At 54.4% G+C, this 18441-nt stretch overlaps 6 protein-coding genes across 6 annotated transcripts; 4 read left to right on the forward strand and 2 right to left on the reverse strand.

Moving 5' to 3' along the window:
- Positions 1 to 742: 742 nt before the first annotated feature.
- Z517_01094 (uncharacterized protein) lies at positions 743 to 1692 on the reverse strand (the record flags this gene model as incomplete). The annotated part of the gene is made up of 2 exons (XM_013434056.1): positions 743 to 1515; positions 1578 to 1692. 2 exons carry the CDS (start codon positions 1690 to 1692, stop codon positions 743 to 745), a joined length of 888 nt encoding a protein of 295 aa, XP_013289510.1.
- A 426-nt stretch (positions 1693 to 2118) lies between these two features.
- Z517_01095 (uncharacterized protein) lies at positions 2119 to 3690 on the forward strand (the record flags this gene model as incomplete). The annotated part of the gene is made up of 1 exon (XM_013434057.1): positions 2119 to 3690. One exon carries the CDS (start codon positions 2119 to 2121, stop codon positions 3688 to 3690), a length of 1572 nt encoding a protein of 523 aa, XP_013289511.1.
- Positions 3691 to 6228: 2538 nt separating this feature from the next.
- Z517_01096 (uncharacterized protein) lies at positions 6229 to 8246 on the forward strand (the record flags this gene model as incomplete). The annotated part of the gene is made up of 5 exons (XM_013434058.1): positions 6229 to 6306; positions 6359 to 7198; positions 7268 to 7361; positions 7421 to 8001; positions 8127 to 8246. 5 exons carry the CDS (start codon positions 6229 to 6231, stop codon positions 8244 to 8246), a joined length of 1713 nt encoding a protein of 570 aa, XP_013289512.1.
- Positions 8247 to 9527: 1281 nt separating this feature from the next.
- Z517_01097 (uncharacterized protein) lies at positions 9528 to 11888 on the forward strand (the record flags this gene model as incomplete). Its single annotated transcript, XM_013434059.1, has 6 exons — positions 9528 to 9592; positions 9806 to 9869; positions 9925 to 9992; positions 10081 to 10119; positions 10191 to 10525; positions 10624 to 11888. 6 exons carry the CDS (start codon positions 9528 to 9530, stop codon positions 11886 to 11888), a joined length of 1836 nt encoding a protein of 611 aa, XP_013289513.1.
- A 595-nt stretch (positions 11889 to 12483) lies between these two features.
- On the reverse strand, positions 12484 to 13643 carry Z517_01098 (uncharacterized protein; the record flags this gene model as incomplete). The annotated part of the gene is made up of 5 exons (XM_013434060.1): positions 12484 to 12654; positions 12778 to 12953; positions 13018 to 13143; positions 13221 to 13411; positions 13483 to 13643. 5 exons carry the CDS (start codon positions 13641 to 13643, stop codon positions 12484 to 12486), a joined length of 825 nt encoding a protein of 274 aa, XP_013289514.1.
- Positions 13644 to 14650: 1007 nt separating this feature from the next.
- On the forward strand, positions 14651 to 16564 carry Z517_01099 (uncharacterized protein; the record flags this gene model as incomplete). Its single annotated transcript, XM_013434061.1, has 2 exons — positions 14651 to 16049; positions 16221 to 16564. The coding sequence occupies 2 exons, from the start codon at positions 14651 to 14653 to the stop codon at positions 16562 to 16564; spliced, it is 1743 nt and encodes a 580-aa protein (XP_013289515.1).
- Positions 16565 to 18441: the final 1877 nt, after the last annotated feature.

The raw sequence follows: 18441 nt of genomic DNA on the forward strand, positions 1-18441 counted from the left end.
ATCTCCAAAGGTAGGATGATGCCCTAAGACGGGCTATCAGAGGTGGCCAGTGAGCGTATATATATCAGGACGTTGGTGAATTTGAGCTCTCTACTCAACACATGCCCTGGTTGCGCATTCTGTCAGGTATGTATCTATGTATGTATTTGGCCAGTGTACAGGCTACCACAAATCAAGAACATTCCAGAGCAAAGCATCGAGAAGAGAGACACAAAGCAAATCAACCCAGTCTTATTTCTTCCCTGGACCATTCTCGCGTGTCTCCTCACGACAGAGTGAGGAATCACTGATTGCTTTGTGCAGCTTTCATCGCCTTGTCTATAAATCACTGTTACTGCTATGTGACACCGGTCTGCTCGACTGGTTGAGGCGCAGATCATTTGTTCCCTGCCGTCAACAAGCCAAAAATACCCTTGCTAGGTGCTTGCCACAAATACTTCTGCCTCTGTCCGCTCGCAGTCGGCTCTACCGTGCATCCGCATCCACGAAACCATATACGTGTTTCCGCGACTAGGTCCCCAGCTGTCCTTCTCATTGGGCTAAGCGATATATCCCCTAACTCGAACTCATGGTCAGATGGCCGCGGGCTTCGCCTTTAGCAGGGAGCAGGCGTAAATGCCAAAGACGCCTGCTATGACTCGATCAGGATGGTTTGATTATCACTGCTTCAAGCCCGTCGCTGGTATTCTCAATCGAGACAAGGGCGAGCTGGGTCAAGGTTGATATTGGGACCGCGACAGCCCTACTCCCTCCATCGGAGAGCCCAGTTACCTTTGGCAAAACTGGGTTCTACCACCGAACCGTTCATCAAGGCTTCACACTTTCGTCGCAGTTGAGGAGACGATTGATCCCCCGTCGTGCTCCCATCCCTACCTGACACGGCCTTCTTTCCTTTAGCCTGCTGTGTTGAAACATCCAGCTGTGAGGAGAAATCCACATCAAACCCGAACACGACCCCCCGCCTTGCAGCTCGACGGACCATCTCGCGTTGCTCGGCACGTTGCTGTCCCTCCAGTCTTTTTTCGTACTCCTCAGGTGTTTCAGAGTGACGTTCGGCCCAGCCTTTCTCTCCCCCGATACTCCCGTTGACGTCGGACTCTAGCTGGGGCGGGCGAATCTGCGGACGAGTTCGTTGACGACCATCTTCTACTGGAGATACATCCTGATCGGAGGAAGCTTCGTGATCCTCAACCATGTCCACACTTTTCCATTCACCATCGTCCTGCAGCGCACGGCTCGCACGGTTCTTTTTGCGCCCAAAGGTTTTGGTGGGATCGTGTCTCGTACCGAAAACGGCCTCTTCGATCTCATCACAGGTCACGATGACCCGTCGGTCTCCTTTGGTCACCTTGGCTCGAGCGGCGGTCTTCTCGATCCCGGATCCCTCCTCCGCGTTCAACAGAGCCACGATCACCCTCTCCACCTTCTTGTCCGCGGGACCTGGCTTCCGACTTCGACATCGGTCGGAGCAGTATTTGATCGTGTTTGGGCCTTTCTGTAGCTGCTTGCGGGTGCCTTGGCGCTGTCAGAGGTTAAAGTTCTCGTGATAAATTTGGGGACCGCGGAGTTGCGCTGACTTATGACTCTACCGCACGTGCGGCAGTAAGGGACGTTTTCTCCCTGGGTGAGATAGAATGGTGGTGGTACTGCCGCATGCTTGCCCGGCCTTGACCAGGAGTCCATCCAGCTCATTGTGCTCACAGAACGCGTCAAATGTCGGTGGATGAGACGGTAGAAAAGCATATAAACCAATTCAATAGACAGAGGAAACAACAGCAACCTGAAAAGAGAGCTCAAAAATGAAGTTGGCTGTGGCAAGAGAAGGACTCTGAAGTATCGATGGTATTGACGACGTCACTGTCCAATGATGAAGGAGGTGGGGCAGGAGCTAATCCTAAAAAGTCAATGGTATCTGAATATAACACTATACCAAATTAGTCATAGCGCATACCTCGCTGGCTTACAGAGCAGACATGACATGAAATGAATTCTCAGTCTTGAAATCTAAGTAATACTCTATACTCTTCAATGGTCAATAATTCTCCCGCGCTGTTCACTATGCCACAGCCGGTGTAAGATCACCTCCCTGGATAACAAGGACGATAACACGCAGACGAGATGGCGAGTCACCAAGAATCCCTCAACTTGACCATTGTCCCTTACGGGGTAAACGTCCGTCAAGCTCATAAGAAGTCCCGTGCGGGCTGCTATACATGCAAGACCCGTCATGTCAAGTGCGGCGAGGAGAGGCCTCGATGCGGCAACTGCGTCTCCAAGGGAAAAGACTGTCAATACCCAGCGTCCATTAAAAGACGGATCAAGACGCAAGATAAAGCCAGGGGTATCAGGCGTGTATCGCTAGAGCCGACGACCGAAATATCCATGGTTTCCGCATCATTCACCCTGCACGACTTGCGGTTATTCCACCACTTTCTCTGCTTCGCATACCTGCCTCTGCCTCTAACCAAGAAGTCGGTTTGGACGCAAGACATACCTCAACTCAGTCTTCACTCAGAGCATCTGATGAATGCTTTATTGGCTCTGGCTGCCTCGCATATGGAAACGTTGACCGGCGTCGATCATGATAAGTACACTGCACTGTTGCACAAGGGCCGTGCAATCTCTGGACTCAAGGATGAATTCGCCAAATCCCATCACTCGGCAACCGAGTATGATGTGATGCTGGCAACTTGCTACTCCTTGGCCTTTCAGTCTGCGCTTCTGCCTGGATCGGCGGTCGACTTTACAACCTTCGTACGAGGCTGTGCTCTCATTACACGTCGTATTCAAGCTGAAGGACAACAGTCCGTCTTCGACTTTTCGCGCAATCTGAATCGAGCACCAATCCGACGCACAGTCTTGCTCAGAATCGGTTCCGCAAGTCGGATTTCTGGCTCTCGTTTTCGGCTGCTGATAAAGAAGGGGATGGCATCACTTCTTGCCGCTCATGAGTCTGTTGAACACGCAGGGACTGGCCATAATCTCTTTCAAGCCCTGAGCTCGACCTTTGCCGGGTTTCAAGTGTCGTTGGCGAAAGGATATAACCGTTTTCTCAGCTACTACGCTGTTTGGTTCAAACTTGCTGAAGCTAAAGATATCTTGGCCCCGGATGCAGTAAGAGAGGCGGCGTTCTTGCTCTGGGCTTTCTTTATTGGTATCCAGCTACTGATCGCTATGCTCGTGGCTGATATGACCAGCGGGGGGATGAATAGGGACCGTGCAGCAGGATTCAACCGTTCACTTGGTGTTTCAAAGATGATTAGAATGACTGAGTGGCTTTGCGCAATCGAAACAACTACACCGACTCACATGAGGGAACACCTTACCTGGCCAAGGCTGGTCTCGAGCCAGGTACTCTTGGGACTGCAAATAACGACGGTGTCGAAGGCCTCAGTCGATCTCAAGGTAAACGCTCTTCGCGATCTGGATTCACGCTCTCACATTGCGTTGGGAGAACTTCTGGAGCTGTCTGCAAGTCTGGCCAACTGGATTGAAGACCTTCTGGCATCACAAAGTGGCGATGAAGGCAGCAGCGGTGAAATGGAAGGGTGGCGGAGAACACAGACTCAGATGGTCTTTGGGATTCTAGATCAGGGAGGGCAGGACACGCCGATCGACAGACGTGGCCCTGGGATGGTAACTACGGCCTCCATCACTCCTTTCCCCCGCCAATATCCCGGGAGACGCTGACCAGTGCAAATCAATAGGGTGAGACACGGCTGCTGCTAGTCTAACGAACGGAGTGGCAAACCATCTTCAGGAGCTGGTAGGAGCTGGGCAGGAGGTGGCGCTTTCCTGGTCTGACCTATGCATCTACCAGCATTAGAGTCTGGGCTCGATCGCCTGATGCTGTGCAGAACACTCTCTTCGACATGCGCTCAAACCCGGTCTAGATCCTGTGGCGAGTGAGAAGCGACACCTGACGCAGGGCCTAGGCCAAGCTAGGGAGAAATGAGGTTCAGACATCCAGGTTGCTCGCTTCGTTGAGGGTCATCGGCGGCTCCCCGGCCACCATCCACCAGATAGAATACCAGGACGAGATTGCCCAGCCCGATGCAAGTCTCGATTCAGGAAAAACAGAAAGCAAGCAATGCAGATCATAAGAGCCACCAAGAAGGTCAGAAAGTCTGGGCGGCTGGATCCAATTGATGGCAGTTGTGTCGTCTGTATAATTGCTCAAACCGGTTGGCACGACATGAACTCTGAGGCGAATCCCGCTCCGGAATTCGATCAGGGGCGGTGTTGTCCAACCTAAATTTCTCTGCAAGTCACGAAGAGACCAAAGCATGGCTCAATGCGTCAAGATCAGAATCAGGTTGATGGGCTTGGATTACCATTAAAGGCCAAGCGGCGTGGCAGAACCACATTCCAAATCGCCCGAAGAGCCACGCTCTCTGTGGAGTCAACTATTCCATGGGCTGGGTATAGGGCAGGTATTCAGTCGACCACTCAGACAACCGGGGACGGGTTGAACGTTGGCGTGATGGGCTTGTTATATTGCCACACTAAGATGAGCAGGCAATTGACATGGCGGCATCAAATCAGTAAACTAAACACCGCCAACAGACCCTCGGACCTGGATTCGCAACGCCGAAGTCAATGCGGTAACTGGAATTCTTGCTTTCTTTCTTCCGGTAGCGTGGCTAAAAAGCGCAACGAGGGGTGCCGGCCATTGAGGGTTTCGAAACGAGTCTATGCGATGGCGCTCCCTTCGCCGGCGTTCAGGGTCAGAATCAACCTCTCGAGACAGGCGTGACCAGCCAGTAGAAGAGGAGGTTACAGACCTCACCACCACGCAAGGCTGAAGTACAAGACTCCAATCTTAACAAGCCATGCAGCTTGGATTCCGAGGATCAGCCAGTGCCAAGTTGTGATTTCGAGGACTTGCAATCTTCAGTGCTCAGCAGACTTGGAGTTGGGGTCCTGTAACCACGGTACAGAGACGAGGGTTTCTATAAGCAGCAGGTAGGCCAAGGAGTGTTCCGTTCTCCGTCTCTGTACTCGGTAATGAGACCAGCAAGGAGTGGCCCGAAGTTCAACCTTGCATCAGCAGGTCAAAGAAGAGGAAGACTTGACAGCTCTGGCGTCGACCGTGGGCATGACCGTGGACGAATGTGGAAAACACGAAAAAGCCCCAAGAGCTTCCATGCTATAATCAACAACGCCACAAGCAAGAACTTGGCGACAGCACCGTTCGTGTTCGCCCCATGAATTCCACGGGAACAGTTGGCAGTTTTGCTCTACCGCTTAATATTCGGCAGGACAACGCGACGGCACTCGTTCGCTTCTTGGTGGTCCGTCATAATCTCACGCCAATGACAAAGCGAAGAGTGTCGACTGAAGATGATGAAGGTTCGAGGGAGAAACTTCTTTCGACCATGGCGCCGCTAGAGCCTGGAGGAACAAAGGGTCAGCCTTCTAGACTGGCATTCGTCTCACCTTCAATGCAACCCTGACGAATGGCCGTGGACAGCCAAGATCGCCAACTCCGCCAGGTCAGGAAGCGAGAGAGGCCCATGACCTGCCCGCTTGATCCTCGGGCGCGAAACTCCTGGTGTTATTCGCCCGGACAAGCCAACTACAATCTGGCGAATGCGAGGCCCTGAAGGTTCGTCTTCGGCCCGCTGAACCCATCTCGCTTTGCAACACTGGTAAACCAGACAGAAGCTCCTAGCTCCAGCTATCAGGCTATCGGTATGCAAAGAATCGGATTGGAGGCTCTAACCGACGATTTAATCAGCGACCAGTTGGTCCAAGTGACCTGCATTAAAGTTCCGAACACCCTTCGAATTCTGGGACCCCCGTCTGGATACTCCGCAAGTAAATTCGAGGAAACCTAACGCGCCCCCCCCCCCCCCGGATTCAAGGCGGCTAGGAGTCTTGGGTACGAGCGTCTCCCCTTTTAGCATCGTGGTGGCAATCAATCGGGCCTCTTAGATTTCCCCTCCTTCATCGGCTTCATGTCGGGAGGCTTTTCTTCCTACCCCAGGTGCCCAGGTTCGATACGACCTGATGGTCTGACCATCCCGCATACACCATCAACCACACCAGGCTAGGAACGGTGGACTGTGAAGCTCCGCTGCAATATGGTAACATGTCTTGGTGGATATAGAGATTAAATAACCCTTCATCTCCCTGTCCACTTCGTCTCACCATCACAACTCTCACTCTGGAGACACAATCACTTTCTTTGACAATCTTCCTTTCAGGGTTTTCCAGACTTACAGGATGGCTTCTCCAGAGAAGATCTCTGATCCTACGGCGCAGACCGTGGAGCGCATTGGCTCAATCGACAAGAGCAAAGATGTGAGTCTCCCTACTCACCGAACATACCATGTCCTCCTATTGCCCATCATAGAACGAAAGACTAAACATCTATCTTGTGTCGCAGGTCGTCGCGGTCAAGGAAGTCAGAGGCAGCGAGGCCTTCAATGAGGCTTTGATCCGGGAAGATGTGCCAATGTTGCACCCGCGCACTCTGCAGCTGTTCGCCTGCCTACTCATTGGCTTCTTCTGCCAGACGATGAACGGCTACGACACGATGTTGTTCGGTGGACTGCTCAACAACAAGGAATACTTCCTCAAGCACTTCCATGGGGAGAACAAGGGTATCTGGGCAGGTCTCATCACCTCCATGTACCAGATCGGTGGTGTCTCTGCCTTGCCTTTTGTCGGGCCCTGCATTGATCAGTGGGGACGCCGCGTGGGCATGTTTATTGGTAGCATTCTCATCATCGTCGGCACCGTTGTGCAGGGCTTGACCTCTGCCAATGCCTCCGAGGGCCAGATGATGGGCGGTCGATTCGTCCTGGGTTTTGGCGTCACCATCGCCGCAGCAGCCGGCCCCATTTGGATCGTGGAAACAGCCCATCCCAAGTATCGTGGTATCATTACTGGTCTCTGCAACACCACCTGGCTGGCCGGCTCGATCTTGTCCTCTGGCGCGACGCGAGGTGGTCTCAACATCAAAGGCAACAACTCTTGGCTCATCCCCATCTGGCTGCAGATGGTCTTCCCAGGTTTCATTGCCATTTTCGCCTTCTTCCTGCCCGAGTCTCCCAGGTGGGTATATGCCAGTGGAAAGCGCCAGAAGGCCCACGACATCCTCACCAAGTGGCACGGCTATGGCAATCCCGATTCCGCCTGGGTCAGACTCCAGCTCAATGAGTATGAAGAGTATCTCGAGTTGGACGGCTCCGTAAGTCTTTTCTTCCCTTCATCTCGGCTCTCAGGTCTTGCAGCAAAGCTGACGGATTGACGTTTCAAGGACAAACGCTGGTGGGACTACCGTGCGCTCTTCAACAAGAAGTCGAGCCTCTACCGCACCGCGGTCGCTTGCTGGTTCTCTGCATTCACACAATGTAAGGACACTCGCCTCCGTCTACCTTTGCTGGTCCACTGACGCGTGTCTTCAAACTAGGGTGCGGTAACGGTCCTCTTTCGTACTTTATGTCCGCCGTCCTCGACACGGCCGGCGTCAACACCTCGATCGGTAAAGCCAACGTCCAGCTCGGCTACAGCGTCGAGCAGTTCTGCTTCGCCGTCTTCGGCGCGCATTTCGTCGAGCGATTCGGCCGCCGCAAGATGATGCTGGCCGGGTTCTTTGGCGTGTCTGTGATCTGGGTTTGCATGACCGCCTCGGCTGGGACGCTGGCCAACTCGCTCGTCTCGGGCTCCGTGGACGACAGCGACGCCGTCTTTAGCAACAAGACGGCCGGCAACGCCGTGCTGGCCTTCATCTTCATCTTTGGCGCGTGGTACTCGTTCAACATCACACCCTTGCAGGCCCTGTACCCGGTCGAGGTCTTCAGCTTTGAGATCCGCGCCAAGGGTATGGCCTTCCAGTCCTTCTTCGTCAACGCCGCTGGTCTGATCAACCAATTCGCCTGGCCCGTGGCGATCAAGGAGATCCAGTGGAAGACGTACATCATTTTTGTGGTTTGGACCTTTGTCCAGGGAGTGCTGGCCTATTTCTTCTTCCCTGAGACGAAGAAGCGCACTGTGAGTCGAGACACATGCTCCATTCGCTCTTATGCTCCCCCCCCCTTTTTTTTTCTTCCCCGTGCGCTGTGCTTGATACTTTGGAAAAATATTGAATGCTAATCACATTTGTGACCTGTCTACAGCTCGAGGAACTGGACAAGATCTTCGAAGCCAAGAATCCCGTCAAGTACTCCACCCAGTCTCGCACCTTGGCCATCACGGAGGACAACACCGTCGTCGCCGTCGACATTGATAAGGTGTAAGAGAGGGAGAGAGAGGGCATCACAATGAGAGGTTGGGAGTTTTGCGTCGACGACGTGGACACTGGACCTTGGGAATTGGGTCGTTTGCTCGAGGTTGAGACCTACTCCTTGCTTACCTGTGGTGGTTCACTTGGTTGATGTAGCAGCAGTGGGAGACGAAGTAGCTGAGACTGGAAACTGAGAGGGATATGTCGTATGCAGAACTATACATAAAGCGGATAAATCAAGAGAGACTCGATTATTGGTGAAGTAAATTGACTACGAACGAAACTATGATTCTAGACAGAAGGAAATTCGTCACTCTACGGTGTTGTTCTGTAGCTCTGTAGCTCTTGGCCAGAGCATACCAGACAGCCAGATCACTCCACGCTGCGGCAACGGGCACCCAGACGGGTACTTGCACCTGTACAGTAGAGAGAGTGAAGGCATGGGTGGGGACGGCCTTGGCGCACAGTCAGGGACTTTTGCGCCGAGGCTTTCAGTTGTCAGTTTTTTCACTCGCCGTAAACATGTGCATGGCTTTACGGACAACTCGTTCACCCAGTTACCTACAAAATACCATACTATATCCCGACCTGTAAGTTACCAGAGGATACGAACTATCTTCTCATCCAGGTAGATCCCTTGGTCCAGGGCCATTCAGCATGAAGCGCGGAAGAGAGGGGGAACGGGTGTCACCAGAGCGAGCGTGTAGCCATCATCCGCGTCGAAGGGGGAGACCTGGGGAGAGGAATGCTTAGCTGAGTGCTTGGTTGGAGTGCTTAGTTGTGGTAAAGTCCCCTTGGTGCCCCTGGAAGAATTGGCAGGGGGGACGTAAAGGTCACTCCTAAGCCTTCCAGGTGGCCTGCCGTGTCTGTCTGTTGTCCAGGCTCTCAGTCCAAGACCCTTTCAGGCAAGCGAGGCGCGCTCCTGCTGGCTGAATGCCCTACCACCCTACCTGCCTGCCTGCCCACTCCCTACTCGGTACAAGTCAGCCCGTCTATGCACGTCACATTTTGTGTTTGTTCATTATCTGTGCAAACACCTTCTCTCGTGATAAACATTGATCTCGACTTCCCCCCGGCTGACCTGGTCCCTGCTTCTCGCTTCTTCTTACCATGTACATACATACTCCGTACGGGGTCGAGTTGGCTCCCCAGATCCACGATTCCCACCCCCCGTGGCTCCCGTCCCCGCCTTGTCCTTTATCTCTTTCCACTCCCGGCTTTCAACCCACCTTCCTTGACACACATTACACGCTGAACCGCATGAACGGATTCCCAGCTCGAAGCCTGACAAAGAATGGACCTGAACGACACTGACTTCCGTCCCACTAAACGCATCAAACGAGCCTGCCTGAACTGCCGGTAAGTCCAGCAGCCCAGTGACCCGGCCGACAGAAGGCCGTGGCGTGCCACATTTGTCTCCCCAAGTCGCCACCAAGAAAAAAGCAAGCTCTTTGACTGAAAATTACCCAAATCAAGACGCAAAAAGGTCCGCTGCCATGGGGAACAACCAGCCTGCAGTTTCTGCACTCGTCTGGGTCAACCGTGTCAGTACCCGCAAACCTTTCGATGCAGGCCTCTCTGGGATGATGACCAGAGGGCGGCCGAGACTCCTTCCAAGATAGCTAGCCCTGGATATGTGAGTGGATAGCAAGTAAACAACAGAGTGGTGCTCTCGCTGACAGTCCCTTCAGGAAAACCTCCTCTCCCGGATCACTTCAATTGAGTCTCGCCTGGCCAAAGCTGCTCCTGGCGGAAATGAGTGAGGAACACACACCCGGCCCACCACTGCCTTGACCATGGTTGAGCCTAGTCGTCACAGGGGGCTAATCATAAGGTCATATACACAGGAGATACGGGGCTAGTCCTGTCGACTCAGAGACAACCGAGTGAGCAAAACATCTCCCTCCCATGGACAAACTGCCTTGCTTATCCAACTCATCGCTTTCCCCCCAAGCAGTGTCTTTGACACCTTGCCATCACCAGAGGTCGTTTGGGCCGCCATTGACAGCTACTTCAACTATTCACACAATCAGCCATACTCGTTCTTCCACGAACCATCCTTTCGGCAAAGTGTTTCTGATGGCTCGTTGCCCACCTTCCTCCTGCTCGCCGTCCTGGCAATGTCCGTCCGCTTCGTTCATCATCCCTTCTTTGCTGGTCAACAAGTCCGCGCCTCACAGTCCTACGCCCGCGCTTGCTGGAGATTGATCGCCTCGCAATGTTTAGACGACGACCTCGCCGACTACCGACACGTTCAGGCTCTCACTCTCCTTTCCATCTGCGACTTTACCGGTAAGTCGAACTACACCCCTGCTTCCCCTTCCTTTGCCTTGGTCGTCGTCGCCCGTTCACGGGTTAGCCACTGAATGCGACCGAACTAACTGGCGTAGCTTGCCGCGGATCAGCCTGGATCAAAATCGGCCTGGCCGCTAGGGTCGCTCAGGTCCTCGGCATGATGTTCGAGCCACACCCTTCCCTGCCGTTCGCCGCACAGGAGGAGCTGCGGCGAACGTACTGGTCGGTCTACCTACTCGACAGACTCGCCACTTGTTCGCGTGGAAGACCGGCCAGCCTACAGGATTACTCCTGTCAGCTCCAGCTTCCGTGCCATGAGGAGGACTTCATCTCGTCCAACCCTCAGACAACGCTGACATTGGCCCAAGTCAGCAGCCAAGGCGCCACCAGCGAAGTCTCAGCATCCAGCCTCTCGCCCTTGGGACGTGTGATCGTGCTCGCCGCCGAGCTGCATCGGACATCCGTCTACATCGTGCAAGGGTACGACCAGGACGATCAGAAGCCGCCGTGGGCACCTCAGTCTGACTTTTCGGCCATCCGAGCCCGACTGTCGTCGCTGGAAGTCCAACTTGAATATGATCGACCGATCCAAGAAGTTCTGGCGGACTACTCTGCCATGCACCCCAGTGCGAATGCAAGAGAGCTCCATTCCGTGGCCCCATTGATCTTCTCCTACGCGCTCTATCACTTGTGTCAGTGCCTGCTGCACCACCCATTTCTGCTCCGGCGACGGTTTGAGCTGAGCAACGCCAAATTCCGGACCAACTTCTTCGCCGCCAGCGTCGGCGCCTCCTTCAAGCACGCCAAAATCTTGACTGAGACCCTCCAGAAAGCTCGGGAGGCTGGGTACAGCACCATAGCCTCCTTCCTCGGGTACTGCGCCCTGGTGGCGGGATCCATTAATTTCCTACACTCGCATTCGGACTCGGAACCTGACCGCTTGGCCGCGTTCCTGATGAGTCGACAAAACGTGGCTTTTCTCAAGAGCCACGCGCTGATGTGGCACAATTCCACCTCGATGGCGAATGAACTCGACGCCTTTGGCTCCAAGGCGAGCTCGTACCGGGATCTCATCGACCCGTCGTGCTACCACGTCCCACTGACGCAACAGGATCTGGAGCTCCTCTACCGACTCGTCGACTACGGGACCATGTCCAACGGGACGCATTCGGGGGCCCCGTGGTCTCCCAGCCTGTCCCACAGTCTCGTCCAATCCGAGCTCGGTGGGTCGCCAATGGCTTTCCGAAATTCCATGTCCCACCTCGACAGCACGGCCCAGGATCTGTATCTGGTCGGCGCGATATCTGACCACGAGGCCAGTCTCTGTTCACTGGGGTTTGGCAGTCTCTGGGACCTCTAGCGGTTCTGCGAAGTTAGCCGGACAAGTGTTGGCCCGTGGTCAGAGGTGTGTGTGTTGTGCAGCCTTTTCGAGATAGTTGATAGCTCGCCTCGCTCAAGGCTGCTGCTGCTGTCACGACCTGTCGAAAAAACTCTAATCATTTCACTACACCGTGGAGCTGGACCCAGTCTATCCCGGCCCCATTGGCAATTTGCACATAGCGTGTCCCAAGGGCTGAGTTGTGGCAATTCAATGTTATGTATCTCCTGTGCATTCGGAGGAGCCCAAAAGTGAGAGCTGATGAGGGAGCCCAAGGTCCAATCTAAACGACTTTTCATCTTTTCACACAAGTGTAATGATATTCCGAGGAAGAAGGCCCATTCACATCTCCCCTTAGCCATACCTGCAGTCTCTTATGTTAGGGGCGCAAATCTGAACATCTTTCTTGATCGATCGAAGAAAGCGCGGCCTGACTCCAGCGTTGTAGGATTCACACGGGTGATCCATCTCCATCCTCCCAACGTGTCAATATGCCTCTGCCTCTTGGGGAGGTTGACAGGCCATTTCTTGAGTCCCTGCCTCAACGTCGCATGCATGGGAACTGACGCCCAGTCACTTACTCGCCCTTCTCTACATCCGTGGCTGCAGACTTTGGCGCCCTGGCGCGGACGAGGTGGCTCAAGTCCCCGACGGGCAGGTGAAGGGGGAACTGCACCGCCTCCAAGAGTTGGGCAAAGAGGAGGTAGAAGCCCACGATGCACATGGCAAACACGCACGCGCCTGAAGCCTGGAAAAATTTCGCGCCCACCTTTTTGTCAGCCTCTGTGTTTTGTTTTTTGCGAATCAAGCGAATCCCCAAACGTGTGGTCTTTTTGTCTTTGGTGTGGAAAAAGTCTGACGACGGACGTACCTTTGCGAGATTTTCAAAGCCCTGGCCATCGCCGGCCGCGGCTCTCCAGTAAGCCCCCGTGAGGAGGAAGAGGGCGAGATCCAGCAGGAAGAAAATGAGGAAAAAGGCCACGTTGGTCCGGAGGGAGCAGATCAGGTACAGAAAGACCAGGATGCCGATGGCGAGGAGGAAGAAGGCTGGACCCCGTTAGTTTTCCCTGGGCCGACCGGGCATATATGTATGCGATAGCAACAGACTCACCCAAGCTCGATTCAAAGGACGCCGCTCCCGCCGCCTTTTCCGCCGCAGTCGTGGCACCGGCGGTGAATGCGCCCTCGGCGTTGAAGTACGGTGTCAATGTGGCGCCGAAAGCGAGCCAGAAAGCACCTACAGTAGGACGATGGTTGTTGTCAGAAGAGACCGCGAATAATCTCCAGGGATATGATATTACTGGGACTTATTACCAAAGGAGCCAAAGACCACAAAGGGAAAGGTATTCCCCAGGATCCACTCGAGGAAGCTGCCTATGAGCTGGAGCAAGCCTCCGAAGAAGTAGGACGCTCCGATGGAGGCAGCGCCGCCGCCGCCAGCGCCACGCCAGCCCATCAACGCGCACGCCAGAGGGAAGGACGCGACGAGGAAGCCAAGAAGAGGCCTAGATATAGGTAGACGTAGGTCAGCGAGGGAACGACGGGGATTATGCAAGAAGGGCGTTTTTTTCCTCACAATGGAGTCGGGTTGGCAAACGTCTTGCGGAGGTCGCCCTTGACCCTGTTCTGGGGGGAGAGGTAGAGCTTCTCAAACATCTCCATGCTGAGGTTGATGCTTTGGATCGTGTCTGTCCGGCCCAGGGGGACAGGGCTGGGGTTGATTTCTTTGGCGTCCATGGTGTTGTTTCAACTGGGCAAATGATTCGAGAGTATTCACTACTCCTATACGACCGGAACGTGGAAGGGGGGGAGGGAAATAAGTCAGTCTTCGACTCGAGAAGTGACACACACACACACACACAGAGAGAGAGAGAGAGAGATGTGGGAGTGGTTGAGGAGGATACTGTAGCTCACCGGGTTGCCAGGCCTCCCTCCCCTGATCTTATATTCGACCAACGCCGAGCCCTTGATTCCCGGGCGAATGTGCCATCTCCTACGTGACGTTGTCCCACAGTCGTGCAAGTGCAGATTCATGTTTTGGACCCGCGTACACACACTATGAATGATACCGCAGGGTTAGAGTTCTCGTTCTCAAGTCGGGAGGGTACTCATTCGCCCGATAGTGCCGGGTGTAGGATGTGGTCTCCCCGCAATTCTGGAGCGTCTCCACGAATGGTTTGACCGACAGATTCGCTATACACAGCAGTACTCGTGCCTCGTACAGCGTGATTTGCGGAGCGTGGAGATCTCGTCTCTCATGTCCCCAGACAGAGCCGGGGGGCATGGTCTCGAGAGCCGCGTGAAGGCCGTCCCCATTGCGGACGAATAGCCAATCAAATCCCGAGCTGCTACAAACAAGTGGATACAGAGACCCCACATGGGCACGGTCTTGGAACGTTACTTTGTACAATACCAAACACTTTTGTACTTTGGGGAGAGGAGCTTCACGCCATCGTGGCCTGTGGCCTGTCGCCTGTGGTTTTCCTTGAGGGGTAGGGAAGACATGGTCTGATTCTTGATGGGAGGGTCCCAGGGAGGGACCGCCGAAACCGCACTTGAAAGAGAAAAGGAGATGCGTGAGGGTATCTGGCCTGGCATACATTGAAGCAAGTGCTGTGGCTGTGTGTTTGAATTCCAAAGACTCTAATAGCGACTTATTCTCCCAGACTGCCAGGCACCGACCTAGCCAGCTTCTTCCTGTTCCCAACCTCATCAAGCAAAGAGTACTTACTTCTTTCTCTGCAATGACCCAGCCATCGCCGTCGCCATCGCCATCGTGTCCCGTGGATCCTTCCACGCAACCCCAATCATTCAACTTCGCGACACATGTCGTCGACCACTGGGCGCGCGTGGCGCCGTCGCAAAACGCCCTGCACTGGGTCAACCAAGATCTCAGCGTCGAGAAAAAGTTCACGTACCGCCACTTCACGCGGCGATCGCACCGGATTGCCTCGCTGTTTGGTTCGCTGGGGATCCGGGCGGGCGACGTGTGTGTCTTGATCATACCACGACTCCCCGTCTGGTGGGAGATAGTGACGGCGTGTCTACGGTCGGGCGTCATCGTGTGCCCCTGCACGACGCTGCTGGTGGACAAGGACATCGAGTACCGCATCCAGGCGAGCCACGCGACCGCCTTCATCGGGGACGAGGTCTCCGTGGCCAAAGCTCTGGCGGTCCGGAAGAACTGCCCGCGACTGAAGACGATTTTCCAAGTCGGACGAGCTCCACCGGTCGGTGACGACAATGTCGTCCTTCTCGCAAACGCGCTGTCCGAGATCCCCGAAACGACGCACTTCGCCGTTCCTCAATCGCTACAGCCCACGTCACCGGCAATGATCTACTTCACGTCGGGCACGACGGGACCGCCCAAGATGGTGCTCCACAGCCACATCTCGTACCCGCTCGCCCACGCCCTCACGGGAGCCCACTGGCTAGAGCTCGACACGTCGTGCACGTACTGGAATCTCTCGGAACAAGGCTGGGCCAAGGCGGCCTACTCGTTCTTCTCGGCCTGGAACCTGGGAGCGACGTTGTTCGTCCACGACGACCGCGAGGCCTTTGACCCGGTCCGGACGCTGACGGTGCTGGACCAGTACCCCATCACGACCCTGTGCGCGCCGCCCACCGTGTATCGGAAACTCATTCTGGACGAGTACCGTCCCCTGCTCGAGCGGTTGAGGAAAACGTTGAGACACGCGACGGGCGCGGGGGAGCCGCTCAACGCCCACGTGATAGAGAAATGGCGGGAGGTCCTCGGTATGACCATCTACGACGGCTTCGGTCAGACCGAGACCATCGTCCTCTGCGCCAACCAGGCCGTCAATCCCGTCCGGTTTGGCAGTATGGGGAAACCCCTGCCGGGGGTGCCGCTGAAACTGATTGACCCGCACGGCGAAGAGGTCGATACCGCCGGCGTCGAAGGCGACATGGCCGTCCAAGTGGATTCGCACAGTGGGGGGTTTTTCGGTATCTTCAAAGGCTACATCGACATGGAGACCGGTGCGCTCGACCAGCGGCTGAAGACGTTTGCGAACGGCAAACGATTCTACCTGTGCGGCGACCGTGCCACGCGCGACGACGACGGATATTTCTGGTTCGTGGGCCGTGGGGACGACGTGATCAACTCGGCCGGATATCGAATTGGTACGTGTCACTGCGATCACTGCTCGTGCTACACTGCTACATTTTTGCATTCTGTACCCTGGTGTCATTCATTCGTGTACCCAGCAATCCTGTGAAACTTTTTTCCCCAGAGTTTTTGTATGTTTTTGTGGATTGGGAGCCCCCATTCTGACTTTGTCGCAAACGGCACAGGACCATTCGAAGTCGAATCGACGCTCAAGCTGCACCCCGCCGTCGTCGAGTCCGCGGCCGTGGCCTCGCCGGACCCGGAACGCGACGAGGTCGTCAAGGCCTTTGTCGTGCTCACCGACGCGGCCGCCGGGGAGATCGCCCACTCGCCGAGCAAGGCGCGCGCGTTGCGCAAGGAACTCCAGGAGTTTTGCAAGAGGAACGCCGCCCCGTACAAGTACCCGCGCAAGATGGAGTTTGTCCCCGCGGCCTTCTTGCCAAAGACCATCAGTGGCAAGATCCGGAGGGCCGAGTTGAAGAAGTTGGAGCGACGAAGATACGTGGGACCGACGAGCGCGAAGCTATAGTTAACCCAGCTCGGCCATGGCTCATCTCGGGGGGGAAGGGGGGAAGGGGGGGAGTTCCTGGTCACCTCCGCATACACATACATACATGGCCAGGGATTCTCTACAAGTACCAGTGACATAGATTGGCGGGAATAGCGAGGAGGTAGAGGTAGAGGTAGAGTTGGGACCTTTTGCGCCCTGTCTCTCGCGCCCAACATCCCCAACAGATCGAGTCGGTTTTGAAAACACCAAATACCAAACAGGATGACTTTTCGCGCGTGTCAAATATCAATCCATCAATGGCATTTCATTGGGTTTGTCACAAAGTGGTCGGCTCTTGCAGACAAGTAAAGATGGGAGGATTTTCCACCATAGTCGGGACTCAGGAGAAGAAGGAAGGGAGGGGGGGGGAGGCTTCTTGGTACGTGCATGGGCTTATGGGAGGTTTTTTTTTGCCTCCAAGCACGGGGGACAAATTCTGTCAAAATCATGTTCTATCCTCTTCGCATTCGCTACACTTGTACTGTTACGTCGTCAGGTCCAAAAGGGGTAGGTAGGTAGGTAGGCGGGTATCTATCTAAAGTTCCTGATGATGGCCGAGAGGAGACGGAAGCAAGACAAGGCAGGACAAGGCAAGGGCATGGTATGTCCTTCTACCCGGGCGCCCTTTGCCTTTTGAGGGCCAAAGGGTCTCGTCTTCCTCTACCTCTATCATGTGGAAATCGAAAGGGTGGCAATATCGATCGCACTCACTCGGGACAACAACGACCCGGTCTTGCAAAAGTATCGTGTGTACCTCGTACATATACCGAGTGGATAGGACGATGTACCACCGAGTATAGGGATAGGGATAGAGACAGGCACGAAAAAGGGGGGGTTGGGGGAAATCTATTCGCCCGGAATGGAGATACATGCTTTACGGATATTGTCTTTATACACACACACACACACACACACAGATATATACCTCTACATTAGGTACACACGGTATATCGCATCGGGTGGGCACATCAGGCACATTCGATAGACAGGGCAGAAGGAGAATAGGGGCAGCGCGGCAGCACGGCATGCACCAGGGCCACCCACGCACGGGTTGTTCGATCGATCGATTAAATATAATAGAAAAGGGGTTCAGGTCAAGGTATATCGAATCAAATCAAGTCTACCATGTGCGCGAGCGACAACCCCCGTCCGACCTTTGGGACGGCACGATTGTGGAAACTATAAATATGCAGATCGGAGCGGCGAAAGGGGCAATGATCTCTTCACGCTCTTCTCCTGATAGGAATCAACTTCAACGCACTGGATATGACCATGGGTAGATAACGACAAGTTGTTGAGCACGCGTCTAGAGCAAAAGAAGAGAGAATACGGGACAGATCGTACAGGGGTCACATCGTGTTAGATACCTGGAGCCATAGGGACCCCAAATCTGAAGGATATCTTCAAATAGTACTCAATACATGTGCTCATTGTAGCCTCTGGTCAAATCAGCCAGGTAGTTGGCAACAAGACCCCCAATAATAGCACCATCGCGGGTTTCGATATCCTCCTCAACTTCCTTGCCTTGGCCCGATCGTCGGGCGAAGGCCAAAGAGACAAACCGTAAAAGTCGGGATATATCATAATGCGTTGTTCGATGGTGACGCGGTGGCAGTATGATTGCCACTTGAAACAATGATGCTGTCAAAACAAAACGCCTGCCCACCCCTTTCATATGCCGGGGTATTTTTGTTGCCTAGTGACCTTGTCGTGTTCTTGGTCCAAATCAACGCATGTAATAAAGACACCCGTGTTTTGTCCTCCCAAGTCGTTGGACTAATACCTTGTCCAAGCCAAATCCATTCTTCGTAATGCGCTCGACCCTGGTAACGCAACAGAAGAATCGCTTGATCTGG

This window comes from Fonsecaea pedrosoi (assembly GCF_000835455.1).
Source record: "Fonsecaea pedrosoi CBS 271.37 unplaced genomic scaffold supercont1.1, whole genome shotgun sequence".
NCBI lineage: Eukaryota > Fungi > Ascomycota > Eurotiomycetes > Chaetothyriales > Herpotrichiellaceae > Fonsecaea > Fonsecaea pedrosoi.